Raw genomic sequence first — 21,748 nt, 5'->3', positions numbered from 1 at the left:
ATGGACTAACAACGCTCGTCAATATGTAATTGTAGAACACATGCGAATTGCATTTTTCGAATTTTCCCATTTTCCTTCAGAGTTTTCCGAAAATTTTCAGTTGTCATGTTTGGTTGGAATATGTGTATTATTTTTATGGAACCCCCTCTCCATTCTAGAGAAGAGAGGAGTATCATACCATCATAGAAACATTTCTCGTACCCAAAAACTCTCACATCCCAAATTTGGCTCCATTTACTTTATTAGTTCTCGAGTTATGCAGAAATTTGTGTTTCATTTGTATGGCAGCCTCCCCTTAGAGAGAGAGAGGAAGAGTGTCGAACCACCAAACGTTTACCGATCCCTAAATCTTCTATATGCCAAGTTTGATTCCATGCCTTGAGAAAACCATTCGACGGCGAGGAGTCCAGCTCGCCCAGCAACGGTGTTGTGCAGTCGGTGTCCTCACGAAAAATGAAATTTGCCTTCTTCTTCTTCTTTGTTTTAAAGAGGCTTTAGATTTTTCCTGTTCATTCGCCTCTAAGGTTTGCCTCAGCAAGATCCACTGTTTATACTCTAGGCAAATATTCCCCTTCGTTCTTCTTCTTCCTTCCTTTGTTCACGGAGACTTTACATCTTACGATTTCCCCTTCGTTGCTCGATAAGTTGCTCGTTATTGAAAGCTCTGTTCGGGAAAGTACACAAATTGATAGAATAAATGTATGAGGAAATGGGAATGCTTTCAATTTTCATCAATTTAAATCATATACAGATTATGGGATTGTAATGTATAGCATATGAAACAGATCTTAGGGAATTTCCGATTTGTTTGGTATGTAAATCGCCAGAATCCGTTCACGGAAAAAATAGTTATTAACGTTAACTTTAATTCATAAAAACGTGACATGTTTTCTGATTTGGCACCCTTAATGAAAGACGTAGTTCTACGTCAAAAATTTGTTATCGGATGTGGTACAAAATGTGACTACTTTCTAGTCGTAAATCCGACGATTTTACATTGACATCGTTTAGGGTAGGGCGGGGCTAGTTGGTCATCGTGGTAAGTTGGTCAATGACGATATTTTGGAATCTAAGCGTCCAAAACATTAGCGATCTATGGATGAAAATTAGCGAATTGCTGATACAAAAAAATAAGCAAATTGGAAAAACTTTTTATTAAGTAAAAAAAAAGTAATTAAAAAATACGGACATGGTTCCGATTTTACCAAAAAATATTGACGGTTTGCGCATTATAAAATGTGTTTAGAACTGGTCAATAATCATGAAAAAAATCGGCTCAAACGTAAAACAAAGGTTTATTGTACGTATTAGCTTTAAGTGTTAATGAAAATCGCTTTTAAAATTATTTCTATTGAATTTTCATGAATATTCTTTTTCATATAAAGAGGGGCTAGTTGGTCACACAAATTGCTTGTATATAAAATATGAAACGTATATAAAATTTTCAGGTATGCCGTGTTTCATTACGCAAGCTATAAAAAATATAAGAAAACATATGTTTACTGCTAAACCCAGTGTATTTGAATCGGGACAACCACCACACAAACCAGTTGCAATATAATTGTCATATTTGTATTTTTTGCTGTAAAATTTTCATTATATATAATAAACGCTCCTACGAATATCAGAACTCACAATGCATTGAGTAATGTAGCATACCTGGAGGCTATTTCTATATATTTTGGGGCGAACGGTACAAATGTCATTAAAACAAATGCAAGCGGTTGTGCGTCGCAGGGATGCCTGGTGATTTTTTTCAAAAGTCTTAACATGGTACGAGAAAATGTCTTCACCATAATATCGGAGGAAAATTCTTCACACAAAAACGGAACTGTGATAGCTCTATTTGTTTATTCCAGCTTTGAAATTTTGGTTGTAACTCAAACCATATCCATGAAACTAATTGAGGAATAGATGTAACCGGAAAACCTTCGATTTGTGAAGTGGTCGTTTGAAAGATCTAGGTTAATCTATTGTATAGTGGGGCAAAAATAATAGAAATTCAATGTCACAATCATTCGAATTTCGAGCGCAAATGAACTAATGTCTTCTAAAGACAATATGTATTCAGACCGCTTCGTTCGTTGAGACTAAAGCCCTCCTTTTTTGGCGATATTTTCGGCCAATAGTTAGAATTTCATGGAAATAATATCTTTTAAAAATCCACGTACGCTATCATACTGAAATGTCTTCACATATTTCATAATGCCTTCAAAATGTCTTCACTAAATCAAATGTCTTCAAAATAAACACATGTCTTCAAACCTGGCCACTCTGGTTCGCCACAAAGTGGAAGAGAGACGAAATCGCTAGAAAAGATTGCTGCTGCCATACAAATGAAACACAAATTTCTGCATTACTCGAAAATTCATCAAGCAAATCAAACTAAATTTGGCATGTGGAGGTTGGTGCAATCAATGTTTTTACGGTGGTTAGATACTCCGCCCCCTTCTCTTTGGGGGGGCTGCCGTACAAATGAAACACACATTTTTGCATTACTCGAGAATTAATCAAGCAAATGAAACCAAATTTGGCATGTAGAGATTTTAGAATGCTATAAATGATTTTATGGTGGTTATATACTCCACCCCCCTCTTTAAAGGGGAGCTGCCATACATACGAAACACAAATTTCTGCACGACTCGAGAATTAATCTAGCAAATAAAACCAAATTAGGCATATGAGGTTTTAGGGGGCACGAAACGTTTCTATGGTGAATAGTCACTTCTCCTCCCTCTCTAAGGGGGGCTGCCATACAAATGAAACCCAAATTTCTGCATAACTCGAAAATTAATCAATCAAATGGAGCCAAATTGAAGTGAAGGCATGTGAAGATTTTTGAATATGAGAAATGTTTCTATGATGGTATGACACCCCTTTCTCCTCTGAAATGTAGAGGGGGTCCCGTAAAAATAATACACATATTCCAAAAAAACATGACAATTCTCGCGTAACTTTTGAAAAGGTCCAATGTAACATTTTCGCCAACTCGAGAAAAACGTAGTTGAAGACCCGAACATTATTTCGCATGTGTAGATTTTTGAATATGAGAAATGTTTCTATGATGGTATGACACCCCTTTCTCCTCTGAAATGTAGAGGGGGTCCCGTAAAAATAATACACATATTCCAAAAAACATGACAATTCTCGCGTAACTTTTGAAAAGGTCCAATGTAACATTTTCGCCAACTCGAGAAAAACGTAGTTGAAGACCCGAACATTATTTCGCGAATTGTCTTAAAAGCTATCAATCTTTATCACTGTTTTCACCACTAGCTGTCAAAAATAACTCCGTAAAACCAATCGTAACTATTGTTCCGTGATTTGAGATTAAGGTTGAAGCCTCGGAGCGAAAAATGTTACATTGGACGTTTTGACTGCCCGCGTTTGCACATTGGACATATTACGTTGCACTATAAAAATTTGAAACTAACTAATAAACAACAATCCAAATATCAGCATTTCGTTCTAAAGACTGATTATTATTGTTACCACTCGTTCAATTGCATTGAAATCGATAACAACACCTGTAAGAAACAAATTCCAAAACGACCGAAGTACGACTGCGAGTTGTATTGACTGCTTTGTTACTTCGGACGTTTCGGTCGTCGGAGGAAAGTGGCGTCCGAAGTAACAGCCGGGTGCTTAAAATTCGAATCTGTACATTGGATATTTTTTGTATCGGCGACAAAAAGATGAAGAAGATAGATACGTGAACGATTGTTTTTGTAATACATTCAATGACTGAAAACTAATAGCGTGCATCCATTAACTCGGTTTGTTTACACTTGATACATAGGACCTTTTCAAAAGTTACGCGAGAATTGATTTTTTTTAATGTGACAAAATGCACTCCTATATCATCTTCTATCTATATATACAAAAATGGGTCACCGAATGTGTTGATAAGAACAAAACTCGAGAAAGGAATTGTCCGATTCAGGGCTGTCTTTATTCTATCATATTTTCTGTATCAAACATTTATTCCATGTAACGGAGAAACATGTTATTTGCAAGTGGTTGAAAAAGCTTGAACGAGAATTGTGTCTGAAAATAATCTGATATTATAATGAGGAGTCTTGGTAGAAGTACTAGGATTTTTATAGTAAAAGGTAATTTTGAAGGGTAGATTAGAAAATCAGTTCTGCGATTGGACCTATGAACGTGCGCTTAGTAAAAAAAAGTGAATGTGATAAAGAAAAATAAATTTTGGGCGGGACGAAGTATGCCGGGTCAGCTAGGTAATTTATAATGAAGGAAACTTCTACTGGCCAAACGTTTATTATGGCTCAAAAAATCATGCCTATTATCGATCAACTTACCCTGTGTGTGGGATTAGTTGGTCAATTTATTCTGAAATATAAAGACATTAAATAAAAGAGAAAATGTCAAATAATTAATTCTCAGGTTATTTTTCATTGAAAGGGTGAAAGGTAAGCTTCATTGTTGTACATAACATTCAATCGCAAAACTTCGTACTACAAAGTTATAGCCGAATTTATTCAAATATGACCAACTAGCCCCGCCCTACCCTACTTCTTGAAAATCGTATGTCTTACACATGAAAACGTGAAAAACGCGTTTTTGGTGAGTTAAAACTTTGTTACGTCCTGCTGGAACGGATCAAATGCGCTTGATGCGGGATGAATGGAAAGCGTTGCAAGGACAGTGCGGGGCATGCTTTGATTGGTCCATTGACACGAGCAATTTGTGCTCTCCCAGTTGTGCCGTCAAACACGACCAAGTAAAATATAGCGGCGAAGTACAATTAATGGGACGACAACATTTATGAAAAAAGAAGAGTGATTTCTATTTCAGTGTTACTCTAGATAGCGAGAAACATAGGGTCCAACTGAACGGTTAATTTTAAACTTTTCAAATCGATCTTGAACAAGCCACGAGAAAGTTAATCCCTTCCCGTATTATTTAATACGTCACACATCAAGTGATTTCACTACTCTGCTGAGCGTTCTAGCGCCTATGTTATCCAAGTACACCAAGTGTGAGACCCGATGTTGTACGGGAAAGGGTTAAGACAAAAACACGCATTAGACCCAACAAAAAATTCTGCTAGAGAGTTAAATCATAAATTTGGTTTTATCTAAGATAATGTCGAAAGTGATAAACAAGTGAATCGAATAAAAGATAAAACGTTAATAATGTGGTCGAGCGGTAGACACCACCCTTCTATTTTTTTCAGTCATCTTTTCCTCCTCCACTTGTCCTCTAAGGCGAGGCGAAGCTTCTACATCATCCCAATATTTATAAGAGCGTGTTTTTGATAAGTCCGTCCACCGGAGAACAACATTTGCAATTCAAAAATTGAGAAACATAGTGATCAATTTCTGGCCCTGTTTCGATTGCGGCAGAAACAATGGTTCATCTCAATTCAATGTCGCTCTAATTATTGTTAATTGCAGGTAAATATTATCCAAAACGATTCTGCTTGATTCAATACGATTTGTTTGCTAATCGTAGCTGTAATATATCGTATGGATGAAGCTTTCAATCTAAAGATCTTTCGACAGCATCTTACAATGCTGCCAGCACCAACACATCCACATGGGCTTGCTTCAATCTCTTTCTGTTCATTGCTAAAAAATCCAATTCATATGTTTTTCATACTATGTTCATCGGAACAATAGGGACGAATTCCATGCCCCTATACTAGAAAACATCATGTACCTATCGTTTCATCTGAACCTACGCTTTCCCATCCAAGAGATTCGACAGCACCATGTACTTTCGATTCTTGTTACATACTGCACAGCAGCTTCCCAATCCTGACTTAACATCGTACGTCATCCGATGCGTGTATTTACCCGTTTACCCCATCCCCTTTGCCCAATCTAGCAGTTGGACGCATATCGCATACTGATTATCCTTTCTCCCTATCCTCCCATATCCTTCCACCTGCTGCAGGTGGTAGTCCGATAACCTACCACTCTTCTTCTTCGTTGATCGACAAATGCATCGGTGATGGCTGTACGTGAGCTTAATATGATTGCCTTGCCCCCGTAACAATGTTGTTATTCGTTTATTCCAGAAGATTGCGTTCCCGTCCCACCTGATGGATCGGATCGAATCACGCGACCTCACTATTCGTTCACGATTCGCTACCCTGATAATCGAATCAGCAAATTACATCCGAAATGTTAATAATGTAAATCTCTTTCATGGTAACTTTATCGCAATCAATCAATCCAACGCATGATTGATTGTATTCGAAATGACCGACGGTTTTGCTCACGGAAGCAAAAGATCTCTTCAAAAGTTCGTTATTTTGCTATCGGTCAGTTTGACAACTTACGTGCAGCGCTGTTGGTTGATTTTGGGGGTTTGCTGACCGGTTTGTCGAGAACCTCGTTGTAGCCCCGAATTTTGTGCTTGTCCTCGCTTGCTCGTGATACAGCCGAGCTCGACTGGCCGGACGAGCTGGACGATGATCCTCCGAATGAATCGTACTGAGGTTGCTGGCGGGACTGTCGAAAAATTTATTCGGTTTAGTAATCATGTTCATTATTGGGAAGACAAACGTCGTACCTTTTTGTAGGTTGTGTATTTAATGTATTTGTAGTGCTTGTTGTCATATTTTATATCCTCCGGGGTGAACGTATACTGCGAGTTGATGTGATTGTAATGGCGGTTTTTCTCCTCTTTCAACTGTAAAGAGAAACATTTATTTATGTATTAGGTTGCTCCATAAGTTTCATTTTCCGATAACAGGCGGTGCTATTAGGTTCTAAAAATGGTATATCTTTTTTATGAAGACGCGTAAATTTCCATGTAGATACACTCTGTTCAACTTCTATAAGACCAGGTGATGATCTTGCTTCTTCGTGTCATTCTTAAACAGTGGTACTCGACATTTTTTTCGTGAGGGCCACAAACAGTGCTAGTCATGGTGTCGTGTTGTTAAAGTAGAAACAAATATTACAGAAATTCAAGAATAAATTGCTCTTCAGAGCAAATATTTGGTGGCACTGACAAGGACCGATGAATGAATGCTTTCATTTCATGCGCTCCCAAAAACACTCAGAACGGCAACAGAAAATCCGAACCGAATCGGATGTGTGGTAGGTTGACGGCGTCGATAGCCATCGCTGAGGAACCTTCACTTTTTCAGTGAAGACCGCAGCTCTCACCGCTGAAAAATACCTTCTCCTCATTCGGCTTGAAACATGATGTAGTGTAACGCCGCTTTTAATCCAGAAACAATGTTCAAATTCACAAAAATGATTTCATCGATCGGAAAAAGTAACCGATCACGATTTATCAGTCATCCAACCGGCGACCGAATGGCAGCAACAGAGATGCTTTCTTAATGGCCTATCTCAAGGCCGAATGTTTATTTAGTTTTCCAAATTGGTGAATGAACTGAGAAAGTTCGAGAGTCTGAAAGAGCCTCTATAATTTGAAACATTATCATCATTACACCAATAAATCCGCACACACTCCTAAAGTCTCAGAAGATAATAGACGCAGTGCACTCAATATGCATCGCGAATATCCTGGTCTGGTGCAATCATACACAACCAATCTCCACATAACGGTATAAAAACAGCCGCGATACGTCCTATTTAATATTTCTCTCCTGCTTCGCTTCTACCCGCCAGTGCAAACTCTGCACTCTGCTTACTTCGTGCATATTCAGTTAATGCATTCTGAAGCATCATATTTTGCACGTCCGTTCAACAAGATAGCAAGGTTGTTTGTCTGTTCTCAGCCACCATACCTTTTTTACCGTTCTGGTCGTTTGTCTGCGCTCAGCCACCACAGCAAGAAACCATGCTAATCTTATATTTTACTCAACCAAGTATCAGTTTATGCTATTCCTAAACGAAGCTTGATGTCTAGTGAACCTGTTCACGAATCAATACGGTGCTCCTATGAGTGATAGACAACGGTACTCAGTATCAAACAAAGTATTCACCCACAGTAGACAACGGGCAGTTCGTAGAATGCATATGAATGTGGGACAAAAATCATAACTGCAGAATTTAGCCATTTTAACACTTTGGTGTGATGGAAAAGATTGTATCAGAACTAGTGTTTGCATAAATGTCTCATGTTATTTGAATAATCGCATAAGTGCCTCAAGCGACAAAATCTTTGTTCATCTAAAGTGAGAAGTTCTGATCATTTCGGAATAATTATTTGAGTAACTGGTTCAAGTTATGCTGAAGTTGTCTTTAAGCAGAATAATTGTTTGCATAAGTGACTTACGTCATCTGAATAATTTCAAGTTAAAAAAGTCTTTGTTTTTTAAAAGTGAAAAGTGCTGATCTTTTCGGATACACATTGCTGGCATTAATTACACATTAATTACACATTAATTGCATCGATGACAAAAATGTATCATATCCAACGGATAATAAAAAAAATGTATTGCGAATACTTCATATGATTTACTCTTGGAGACTGTTTCCAAAGATTTCACATGAAGACGAATTATGAAATCAAGCAAATGAAACGAAAAAATGAAAAGACACTCCTCCCTTTTTCTTCGAGGGGAGGGGCAGGACTGCCATACAAATGAAACATACATTTCTGCATAATTCAAGAACTAATCAAGCAAACTGAACCAAATTTGGCATGTGGAGGTTTTAGGGGGCAAGAAACATTTCTAAAGTGGTTCAACACTTCTCCCACCTATCTGAGGGGGCGAAATGTTTCTATGATGGTATGACACCCCTCCCTCGGAAAATTAAATTCCAATATGTTCTATATGACACACTCCTAAAGTCTCAGAAGATAATAGACGCAGTGCACTCAATATGCATCGCGAATATCCTGGTCTGGTGCAATCATACACAACCAATCTCCACATAACGGTATAAAAACAGCCGCGATACGTCCTATTTAATATTTCTCTCCTGCTTCGCTTCTACCCGCCAGTGCAAACTCTGCACTCTGCTTACTTCGTGCATATTCAGTTAATGCATTCTGAAGCATCATATTTTGCACGTCCGTTCAACAAGATAGCAAGGTTGTTTGTCTGTTCTCAGCCACCATACCTTTTTTACCGTTCTGGTCGTTTGTCTGCGCTCAGCCACCACAGCAAGAAACCATGCTAATCTTATATTTTACTCAACCAAGTATCAGTTTATGCTATTCCTAAACGAAGCTTGATGTCTAGTGAACCTGTTCACAAATCAATACGGTGCTCCTATGAGTGATAGACAACGGTACTCAGTATCAAACAAAGTATTCACCCACAGTAGACAACGGGCAGTTCGTAGAATGCATATGAATGTGGGACAAAAATCATAACTGCAGAATTTAGCCATTTTAACACTTTGGTGTGATGGAAAAGATTGTATCAGAACTAGTGTTTGCATAAATGTCTCATGTTATTTGAATAATCGCATAAGTGCCTCAAGCGACAAAATCTTTGTTCATCTAAAGTGAGAAGTTCTGATCATTTCGGAATAATTATTTGAGTAACTGGTTCAAGTTATGCTGAAGTTGTCTTTAAGCAGAATAATTGTTTGCATAAGTGACTTACGTCATCTGAATAATTTCAAGTTAAAAAAGTCTTTGTTTTTTAAAAGTGAAAAGTGCTGATCTTTTCGGATACACATTGCTGGCATTAATTACACATTAATTACACATTAATTGCATCGATGACAAAAATGTATCATATCCAACGGATAATAAAAAAAATGTATTGCGAATACTTCATATGATTTACTCTTGGAGACTGTTTCCAAAGATTTCACATGAAGACGAATTATGAAATCAAGCAAATGAAACGAAAAAATGAAAAGACACTCCTCCCTTTTTCTTCGAGGGGAGGGGCAGGACTGCCATACAAATGAAACATACATTTCTGCATAATTCAAGAACTAATCAAGCAAACTGAACCAAATTTGGCATGTGGAGGTTTTAGGGGGCAAGAAACATTTCTAAAGTGGTTCAACACTTCTCCCACCTATCTGAGGGGGCGAAATGTTTCTATGATGGTATGACACCCCTCCCTCGGAAAATTAAATTCCAATATGTTCTACAATTACATAGTGACAGATGCTGTCAGTCCATTTGTATTTGCGCTAACGAAATTGATCTTTGATCGAAACTGGAAATGGATTTTAATGTGATGAAACGCATTCCTATATCTTTTTCTATCTATATGAATAAAAAAGTATCGCCGAATGTATTGATAACAGCAGAACTCGAGAACGGAATTGTCCGATTTAGGGCTGTCTTTATTCTATCATATTTTCTGTATAAAACATTTATTCTATGTAACGGAGAAACATGTTATTTGCAAGTGGTTGAAAAATCTTGAACGAGAATTGTGTCTGAAAATAATCTGATATTATAATGATGAGTTTCGTTAGAAAAACTAGGAATTTTATAGTAAAAGGTAAATTCAACATGGTCGATTAGAAGATCAATCAATGAACAGTTCTGCGATTGGACCGGTGAACTTGCTCATAGTAAGAAAACGTGAATGTTTAAAGGTATTGATAACAAAAAAATGTTGGGCGGGACGAAGTTTGACGGGACAGCTAGTAATTGTTATATAAAGACATTACACTAAAACATTGTTAAATTAATATATTGTTAATATATAGTTCACAAAAAAATAAAAAAAATTACATAATCTTGCACCGCTTTTTCAAGGAAAAATTATTCCGACCCATGCCCGAATTTAATACGATCGCAAAGGGTTAATAGATAGCAATTAGCACAATATCTATAGATATTTATATTTAGAGATTTTTGTGATAGTTTTCAAAGCAGTTTCTGAGCCGGCAATGAGGTATTAAAGGGAATGTTAAAGTTACACTCCAGTTCAGATGCAAAATTTAGGTGGTGCAAAAATGCAAAAGCACTCTCCAGTATGAAAACTGTATTGCACGACTGTGAGTGATGTCTATCTTCAATTTCACCTTTGTATCGAGTAAAATAGCTGTGGGTGCCATCAGCATTGAGAAAAACTTCTGTCTGCTAGCTGTAACAAAACTTCAATAATGATGATCATTATTTGAATTATTTAATCCGCCTCTAGCTTTGAGAAAGGCCGATTTGGAAAACTAAACTAAATTCTCAACCTTGGCATTTGGGCATTTGGAAAGCATCGCTGCTATCTGGTCGCTACCTGAATACCTGATGAGCAGAGTTGCCAGCCTCCCAGTTTTTCCTGGATATTGCCAGTTTTTTAAAGCATGCCAGTAAAACAGCCAAATAGAAAAAAAATCTCCAAAATTATACATTCTTTACACTAGAATGCGTTTGCCATAGCATGACCTTGTGTGCATGTAAATACGCGCCTGAGAGAATTGAGCAGTTGTGTAAGGGTATTTACTCCTAAATCAGTTATAATCCGTTACGGAGTAGAAGTCTTTTCAAATGCTACAATCATAAACCACGCGGTGATTTTGATTGGAAAGTGTTGTCAAACGTATATTGGAACGCTAGGAAACTCTTCAAATTTATTTTGATTGTTCAATAAATAAAAATAACGTAAGCTTTATGACGAGTAACCGTAACGATTATTTATTTAAACTTCTTGTTTTATGCTCTAAGCATGATAATTTCAATGATACTTTGATCATCAACATGACGATAATTGATCCAACTGATGTCATAGAAATGAAGCACATGTGAATTGTTCCCCTTCTACAAAGTCCTTCGAATGTTCGAATGTTTGCGATCGAAATTATATTCAGGATATCGATAATGAATTTAGGGAAATCCAAAACCTGGATTTTACTGACTTCACTGTAAACGAACGCAAAGATGTTTCTTTCTTTTGGAGTAAAATTTTGTCACTAAAAGGGTATGACAATAGTTGTGCTTTTCCCAATTGAAAATAAAAATTCAAACATTTCTGACTTTTCCGTATTCCTCAGAACCGTAAAACGATTGATTTCAGAAAACAATATTAACAAAATAAAACAGAAATAAAACAGTAACTATGCGAGGAATTCTAGCTTCCAAAAATTATGTTGACATTCAGAAAGAACAGTTAGGAATAGTTATAATGACACAAAATGCAAAAAAAAAGTATAATGTTAAAATGTATGGTCACAAACAGGATAAGGAAAATTAAAAATACGATACGATATTTACATATTAAAGCCACCGGAGCGAAATTTTCATTATGAATTCATCATCAATTATCAATTCATTTGCAATAAAATTTATTATGGGGTTAAAGGAATAGGGTCGAAATACCCATCTAACGAGGATTAGGAAACAAGGTGGCCCAAGCCGCTGAGACGACGTAATCCGAGTCGGCCGTCAACCCGCCGTCGGAAGTAGCGGCCTCTCGCAAGCAAGCCTGTTTTCACCGATTGCCGGGTTAGTTTGAAACATAGGAGACGATCGTTCAGTTAGGTTCGACCGAGCATTAGCGAGCGTCGGACGGCATACGTTTGCCTGGTGCATTTCGTTTGTCGGTTACTTTTTGCTTTGAAATATAATTGATATATTTTACTATCATGAAAACGTGCTCTGTTTTCTAATTTGGCACCATTACTGAAAAAAGTGGTCCTACTTCGAAAATGTTGGATAATGATTTCTTAACTTTTCGTTATTCTTCTGTTAGACTAAGGTTACTTTGGATCGGAGTACGCACGAAAATTTGATTGTACGAATAGAAACAAGTTTGTTCGATAGAAGCTGACGAATTCGAACGAAGCAAGGGGGAAGCAATGTAACCACACCAATACAACTCAATGTGGTTGCTTACTTTCACTATTGCATACAATTCGTACGATCACTTCTCTGCATCCAGTGTCACCGCCGCCTAAAGCTGATCTAAACAAACAACTCAATTTATATTCTAGTGTATTGGTATTGGTAACTACCATACACTGCATGGGTTTCATATGCGTATGTGCAAGCACTGAGAGTAAACAAATGTTTTTGCATTTTTCAAGTGTCAAGTTTGTATAAGACCAGTTCCATTTTCCGTTGTTTTGATCAATAAATCTGGAAAATGCCGAAGGGAAAAAACGACAAATCGCTGCATATCATAAAAAAATGTTAGTATCACAGAAATTGCTCGCCAGATTGAACGGTCCCATCAAGTAGAAGAGAGCTCCAAGTAAGCTCTCCGCCCGGGATAAGCGGGAAATAGTTGGAATAGCTTCGAATACCTCAAAAACCCTCATGCAAATAAAGCAATCTTTGAATTTGAATGTTTCCCGGGATACAATTCATTACGTTTTGGTAAAAAGAGGGCAAAAAAGGTCAAAGCTCCTAATATTACACCATCTCAGATCGAAAGACGTCTGAGTTTTTTTCAAAGCTCGCATGAACCGACAGTGGGACATGGTATGTAATGACAAAGAATGATTTCAAAAGAATACATTTCGAATCATAACGAAAGCTCCTCAATGTAAGACGACATTTGTTTTTACCTTCAACTTTGCTAGGTTATCTTTAGCGATGAGTTCAAAAGTTCAATTCGGATGGTTCTGATGGTTCAATGGGTACTGGTGTAAATTACGGAAGAAGAAACAGTATTTTTCAGCCAAGATCGTTGGTGGAGGATCGTGCATGGTTTGAGCGGGATTCTGTGCAACCAAAAACTTAAGATAGCTTTCACATTCTTCAAAATGAATAGCAAGGATTACATACATATTATGGAATCCTGTCACCTGCCGTTTTTCGTAGATATCGTCGCAAAAAAAAATCACATTCTAGCAAGACAATGCCGGTATTTATAACAGCAAGGAAGCTAAGCAATGGATTAAGGACCAAAAACTTGACTTATTGGACTGACCGGCTCGCTCTCCAGAATTGAATCCTGCTATGCTGAATCTACATGAGGGAAAGCAGTACACCACGGTTGATGAACTCAAGGTCGCCACAGGAGACAGAAGAAATATCGAGAAGTCTGTTCTGTTTAGTAACTAATATACCAATACGAATTTTCCAGGTTATGAGGGTTACCAATTATTCACATGTAAATCTGCCGATAGCTTTGAATTTTCCATTGAGATTACTTTTGAAATGGACTTATAAAAACTGGACAACTGAAATTATCATATTCAAGCCCAATAAATAAACAAACAACTCTTCTGAACGAAATTGACGTTAAATATGGGTTTTCACCGTGAAGTGACGTTCGTGATCAGGCCCTATATCTTGTTTAAATTTTATCTGGTTGTGCTACAACGAAACATATTCGAGGTGGTCTTACAGAAGTTGGACAGAATGATGAAAGCGTTGACAGCAGTTAACATGAAAACCGATGAAAAACCATACGCCAAATAGAGCTGTATGCTCGGTTCTTTAGGCTTCAAAGCGTGTTATGGTCCAGAAATCTACCTAGAAGGAACTAGCATCAGGTTATTGAGATGAAAATAGAATTTTGTTTATGTGTTGCTTCCTCACTGGTAACACGACAAAAACTCAGATTGTTATTGTTACCATTGGAACCAGCAGGATGTTAAAAAATCGTGAAAGTCGGTTTTATGAAGAATCACTTTTCACGCAGCTCAAAATCTATCGTTGAAAGAAGTGAAATAAAGTACGAATTGTTGCCACATCAACCGTTCTTGCCCGATTCAACCTCTGACGGTAAAGGCAGCCGTGGAACTGTATTAGCTATGAAATTCATTAATATAAAGATCAGTGGAAAAAGTTAATGTATTTCGATCTATAAAATCGTGTTTTTTCTGTCGAACGACAAACCTTTTTGTACAATCTGTTTTTTTTAATTTTCTTAGTCTTTCTGCTCGAATTCTCATCCAGGTTTTGAGGACACTTCGAATAACCCTACAATTAGGGAAACGCACAAACCTGCTAATTGCCGGCGAGGGACAAACAAAATCCAGTAATTCTAACGCGAGAAACAAGATGAATCCTGATGAAAACGAAAAAATGAGCGCAAAAAAATCTGGTTTGGTGAATAATAATTTTAAAAAAACTAAATAAACTCAGGCCTCCCACCTCCCTCACCAACGCACACCATTCTAGAATGAAAATTTCCCCATAAAGCTCTTGGCGTTATCAGTACTCTCTCATTTGTGCTTGGTTCATGTTATACGCCACAGCATGGGAAAAAAGAGTTATTTCAAAAGAAATTCATGCGGTCAGGCGTAGGTTTTCCTTCTGTATTGTATTTTATGAATGGTAAATGCAAACATCGTAAATATAAAATCAGCATCTACTTTGAAAAGGGGCCTACGGAAGTATGGACGCTTCGCATGAGTGAAATAAAGTTTATCACAGTTGAATTGACTGTTGGACGCATGTTTCAAAACTTGGACGGGTATGGAAATTTAACGATGGCAATTAGGTAGACCCAGAGTGCCAAAGTGTTTATGGAAGACTCATGTGATCATTTTGACGATATTGTATTGCTTCAAGGGCACTTAGCAGTAGGTTCATGGATTTTCCGGGGGATTGCATGTTAGTCATATTATCTTTGTGTCGTTAAAAATGACTTCTATCTTATGAAAAACAGCAGAGTAACAGCTCTGCCAAATGAGTAAAGAGATAATATTTTAACGTAAAACTTACAATCATAACAATTTGAAATAAACTACAACGCGAACTCGAGTATATACAGTCTCCAATTTCATTTCACTGTATAAAGGGTGTCCACATCAAATTGCATCACGATAAAAACGCTGTAGAAATTCACCCATTGGGTATTTTCTCTTCGAAAATTTGGGTAGAAGTAGGTCAGAATGTATTATTACACTGTATTTTTTTATCGCTGTCCGTTCTTAGAAAATTGGTAAAAGTTGTCACCCGAAAAGCGACAATTAAATTATTTGAATTTTTTGACGTAGAATTACGTCTTTCGGAAACATATTGGAGTACAAATTGAAAATCGAAAATCGAGCACATCGTGAAAATTGTCCAATTTTAAACCCTTTTTGCTCAGTCATTTCATGATGGATTAATGAAATTGTTGCGTCAATCGATTTCGGCACTCCATAACAAATTTTTATATCGTAGAAAATAGTATATGCCATGAAACTAACTATCGAACAATTGAAAAATTTCAACCCCTATCCTAACGTAAATACTCACTTCTGATTGGTCGAAATTGACGACACATGCGGCGGGTTCCTAACAGAGACATCAAAACCAAGCTGCCTGGGGGACTTCAAAATCAATATGCCTGGGAGACAGCTTTGCAAATACATGCAAGTCGGGGGTATTTTTTGGCATTGAGCACTTTTGTACTCACTTGTCGTTGTGCAGACCGGAATATGTTTCCATAAAACATACTTTTAAACTGAGATGCCATTTCAGATACTAGAGGTGAATTAACTTTCGCGATTTGAGAACTACGTAAACATGAGATGTGCAATATTTTCAGAGGAAAATGTAAAATACAATGATCGTTTGACAATTCTTCCGTTCACATATTTTAGTAGTCTTGGGCATCATATCAAGCGTAAAAGGATGTTCATCAAATTTATTTGTAACGAAGAACATAATCTATTACAAAAATTTCGATGCATTCTAAAATAATATTCGGTAAAAAAGTGGATTGCATAATATAATTGCGTAGTTCTACGTCGAAAATATGCGGTCGTGTCCTAGATACAACCCCTTACAAATTTGTTTATACAAAAATACTTAAGTCTCGATTAAAAATAGGGTATGGGGGATTAAATTTGTGATTTTATGTATAGTTCGAGGCCAAATTTAAGAAAAAAATATTCATGTTTTTTTCTGCATAGGGCCACAATAATTGTTATTTTTCATATAATATTTTCTCTTCGAAAATTTGGGTAGAAGTAGTTCAGAGTGTATTATTACACTGTATTTTTATCGCTGTCCGTTTTTAGAAAATTGGTAAAAGTTGTCACCCGAAAAGCTTTTGTGCAAGCATCAGGAAAATCCTCAACTCTCTCATCGGGACATACGAAAACAACTCGAAAGTGTATAGTTAACGGTGAGTCGTGTGATTAAACGTTACTACGAAACTCTGAGCATCGAACGGAAGGAGAAATGCGAACAGAATGGATGTTCTATTAGTGATCAGGATCACAAACGTGTCATGAAAACGTTCAAGCGGAATCCCAATGCTTCGGTCATGGATGTGACCAAAAAGTCTGTATTTCGTCCACAGAGCCAAGAATCTGGAGGGACTGCGTACGTACAAAGTGCAGAAGACTCCAAATCGTAACGAACGGCAAAATACGGTGGGAAAGTCCGGCAGCTTCCGTGGCTACTGTTCTTCACCGCCTAGCACAAGTTTGATGTTCCGGAAGAAAAAAGAAATCAGCAACTTTCCAAGTTGGCCATGAAATACCAAGTTTGTCATGATTTGACAAGCGATCTGTTCATGTAGCAAACGGAGTGCGCCCTGGCTACCTGGACTGTAAACGGACAGGTCTACCTCAAGGAGTGTCTACATAAGCGTTTGCTTCCTCAGTTGAAGCAACGACAATTCAACTTCAACAACAATGTTGTCTTTGTCGAATCGATTGGTAACGTAGCTACGTTTGCACTAGTCGATTGGAATTGATTCGAACGGGTTACAGAATGCGAAATTTCTATCCTTTCGGGTAATTTTGACTTCATCAGTTTTCATAATACGGGTGAGTAGTAAGTAAATCAGTCGTCAGATCTGGAATTTCTGAAGAAATTACATTATCATGGTTTCCTCATGACGTATTTTGCGGACTAACCAAACTAAAAATGCGTGAGGCAATCTTCGCTTCTTCCATTCAACCGAATACATCCAGCAATAGCTGGAACCGAATCCGATTTTTTATACAAAAATACTGATGTCTCGATTAAAAATAGGGTATGGGGGATTAAATTTGTGATTTTATGTATTGTTCGAGGCCAAATTTAAGAAAAAAATATTCATGTTTTTTTCTGCATAGGGCCACAATAATTGATATTTATCATATAATAATCGGTATTCTAGCAGTATCGTATATAGTTTCCAACCTATTCTTTTGTCCACAAAGTTTTTTTGTGCATAATTTAATCAAAATCGGTCTATCCGTTTCGGGGGAGTTCGATCACAAACACCGTGACACGAGATTTTATACATCCACTCCATGCCAAACCGATATAGTGGTTCTCAGATTTTCGTGAAAAGTGGTAATTTTGTTCTTTATCACAAAACATTAGACCCGTATTTTTTTATTTTTTCGTTAGGGTGACCATTTCCATTTTAGAGTGGTTCGAAAAATCAATTATCTCCACTTTTTTCCAAAAATGACTTTTTTGAAAAAAATTCATAACTTTTGAACCACTGAACGTTTTAGATGATTGAAGAAATTGGAAAAAATAACATGTTTAAAGTTTTCGTTCAATATTCCTATGTGACGAGACTAGATTTATGCGACAGTCTTCCCACACGTGTGGTATTTTTATTGACTTCAATTTAATATATCGATCATCCAAATCGGTTCAGTAGTTTTGAATGAAAGGCTCATTGGTTTCAACTTGATATGTCGATCATCAAAAACGGTGGTTCAAAAGTTATGAATTTGAAAAAAAAGTCATTTTTGGGAAAAAGTGGAAATAATTGATTTTTCGGACCACCTCAAGATGGAAATTTGCACCCTAATAAACAAATATCGAAATACGGGTAAATGTTTTGCGATTAAGAACAAAATTACCACTTTTGACGAAAATCTGAGAACCACTATATCGATTGTATATAAATTCACCTTAACGTTGAAATATTATAAACCAGAGATGCCAAGAAAACGGTAAGATGCCAGGAAAACGGTAACGGAAGCGGAAACGGAAACGGAAACTGAAACGGAAACGAATACAGAAACGGAAACAAATGCAACGTCAACGCTCAACGCTCAACACGAAAAAGGAAACGGAAATGGAAACGGAAACGGAAACGGAAACGGAAACGGAAATGGAAACGGAAACGGAAACGGAAACGGAAACGGAAACGGAAACGGAAACGGAAACGGAAATGGAAACGGAAACGGAAACGGAAACGGAAATGGAAACGGAACCGGAAACGGAAACGGAAACGGAAACGGAAATGGAAATGGAAATGGAAATGGAAATGGAAACAAAGCCAGAAACGTAAATAAATGCAACGTCAACGCTCAACGCTCAACACTAAACGCTTAACGCTCAACGATCCACGCTCGACGTTCAACGTTCAACGCTTAACGCTAAACGCTCCATGCCAAATGTTCAACGCTCAACGTTCATTGCTAAACGCTCAACGCTCAACGTTCAACGTTCAAAGTTCAACGTATCGATCAACACTCAACGTTAAACGCTCAACGCCCATCGTTCAAAGTTCAACGTTCAACGCTCAACACTCAACGATCAGTACTCAACGCTCTCCGCTCAACGCTAAATGCTAAATGCTCACCGATCAACGCTAAACGCTTAACGCTTAACACTCAACACTAAACGCTCAACGCTAAACGTTCAACGCTAAACGCTCAACGTTCACCGTTCATCGTTCAAAGTTCAACGCTCAACGATCAACAGTCAACGCTAAACGCTCAACACTCACCGTTCATCGCTAAACGCTCAACGTTCAATGTTCAACGTTCAACGTTCAACGTTCAACGTTCAACGTTCAACGTTCAACGTTCAACGTTCAACGTTCAACGTTCAACGTTCAACGTTCAACGTTCAACGTTCAACGTTCAACGTTCAACGTTCAACGTTCAACGTTCAACGTTCAACGTTCAACGCTCAACACTCAACGATCAGCACTCAACGCTGAATGCTCAACGCTCTCCGCTCAACGCTCTCCGCTCAACGCTAAACGCTAAACGCTAAACACTAAACGCTAAACGGTAAACGTTCAATGCTAAATGCTCAACGATCAACGCTAAACGCTTAACGCTTAGCGCTCAACGCTAAACGCTCGACGCTAAACGCTCAACGCTAAACGCTCAACGCTAAACGTTCAACGCTAAATGCTCAACGTTCAACGTTCAACGTTAAAAGTTCAACGCTCAACGATCAACACTCAACGCTAAACGCTCAACGCTCACGCTAAACGTTCAACGTTAAACGCTCAACGTTCAATGCTAATCGTTCAAAAATCAACACTAAACGCTTAACGCTCAACGCCTAACGATCAACCTTCAACACTTAACGATCAATGCTGAACGCTCACCGTTCAACGCTAAACGCTCAACGATCAACGCGCAATCACAAACACCCACACACAGAGCAAAAACAACAGGTCGGTTTAGAACCACCTTGATTTTTTTCAATTAACGGCATGTAGTGTACTGCAGGTAACAGATAATTGCAATTTATATAGCTTGTTTTGAGGAATAAACCATAAGCAATTAAGCATTTGTAATTTTTCTACATCTACAAGAAGATTTAAGTCATTTTCCGTACATGTCAAAAATCTATCTTTTCCTTTTTTTACGCATTGAAAACACAAAACGCTAGAATGAGGCAACAGGAAAAATGTCACCATACAACTAAAATATCAGCGTAGTGACCCCTTCTATTTGATACTTTAAAAAAACAAGAAGTGGGTTATATCTGTGATATAACCGCAAGGTAGACGTAGGACTATCGTTGGATCGGTAATCATTTATTTGAAATTGGATCTTAATCAATTCTTAATGCATGAATCAATGAATATTTTGAACGATTGCTGAAACTTTTTTCTTATTAGTGTGTGGGTGAACGGGTATAAGTATGGAATTGTTATTAACATAAAATTCAACTCTTTTGGTAGTCCCGAAACGAACCGATGGAATTTGATTGGCCTTGTAAAAGCAACTGAAGATGTTTGATATATGATTCGTTTTTGTTTTCGTGAGAATAACACGAGAACATTATCACTCCATACGCACAAATTCGCAAATATTCGCAAATCGGTGCGAATATTCCACCGCTCGGACGCATTCACACGCAACCAATTTTTCATGACTGTTCCATGCGAAAGCAGAACAGAAACTGATGCTACTGGATTGCATCAAGGGAACAGCAAGCCGAATACATAAATGGGTGCGAATATTCTTTCGCTTGGATGCATTCACACGCAAACAATTTTTCACGATTGTTTCATGCGAAATGTGTATTTTTTATCTGTGTATTTATGTAAAGTTTTATGTATGTAAACTAGTCTAAGTTTTTACTCATTAACACAAACACATTGTCGGATGAATTATACAATATACAATACAATACAATGCGAAAGCATAACAGGAACTGATGCTATTGGCATCACGGGAACACTAAGCCGAATTAATAAATGGGTGCGAATATTCCTTCGCTCCGACGCATTCACACGCAACCATTTTTCCATGACATTTCGTGCAAAAGCAGAACAGAAACTGATGCGAGTGAAAGTACTCACGCCTTGCGTGTGTCCGCTATGGTTTCCCAAACACTCATGCAAGCGAGCAAAACAAATCACAGCGTGCATGTATTCGCTATGACGGTTTCTCCAGGTGCCTAGATTTTGCGTCTGTGTTCGGGAACACATTGCGATCACCAATCATCATCAATGAGCTAGATTGTTATGATTTCAATAGCTTTCATTCAAAGCAATTTTTAGCAATTGAAACGATTTTTTGGACCAATAAGTGACAATCATATAACTCGTTTACATTTTATCATTCGGATGAAGTGATTATTATACAACTCCATTCAGCCGGTAAAGAGGTATTAACGTTCAAAACCTTGCAGTCCAGCGTCACTCTCTCGTTTTCGAAACTTTGAACTCACACCCCGGTACAGAAATGAAAGACGTAGTCCTACGTCAAAATCGGTAGGTAGCGCCATTCCCGAGATCTAAAGGGTGGTCGGTTCAGGGTCACCGGTAGGATTAGGGCAACCTTCT

The 21,748-nt window shown here is 37.7% G+C and overlaps 1 protein-coding gene across 1 annotated transcript in view; it reads right to left on the bottom strand.

The window, feature by feature from the left end:
* Positions 1-21,748, bottom strand: part of LOC129772754 (proteoglycan Cow) — a 421,514-nt gene that overhangs the window by 13,769 nt on the left and 385,997 nt on the right. Inside the window, exons 7-8 of the mRNA XM_055776228.1 lie at positions 6,544-6,663; positions 6,311-6,482 (exon numbers count right to left, since the gene is read on the bottom strand). Coding sequence (XP_055632203.1) covers positions 6,311-6,482; positions 6,544-6,663 — 292 coding nt within the window. The remainder of the gene's footprint in view (positions 1-6,310; positions 6,483-6,543; positions 6,664-21,748) is intronic.

This window comes from Toxorhynchites rutilus, chromosome 1 (genome assembly GCF_029784135.1).
Source record: "Toxorhynchites rutilus septentrionalis strain SRP chromosome 1, ASM2978413v1, whole genome shotgun sequence".
Taxonomy (NCBI): Eukaryota; Metazoa; Arthropoda; class Insecta; order Diptera; family Culicidae; genus Toxorhynchites; species Toxorhynchites rutilus.
The sequence above is the reverse complement of the archived record's forward strand: the minus strand, read 5'-3'. Positions and strand labels throughout refer to the sequence as shown.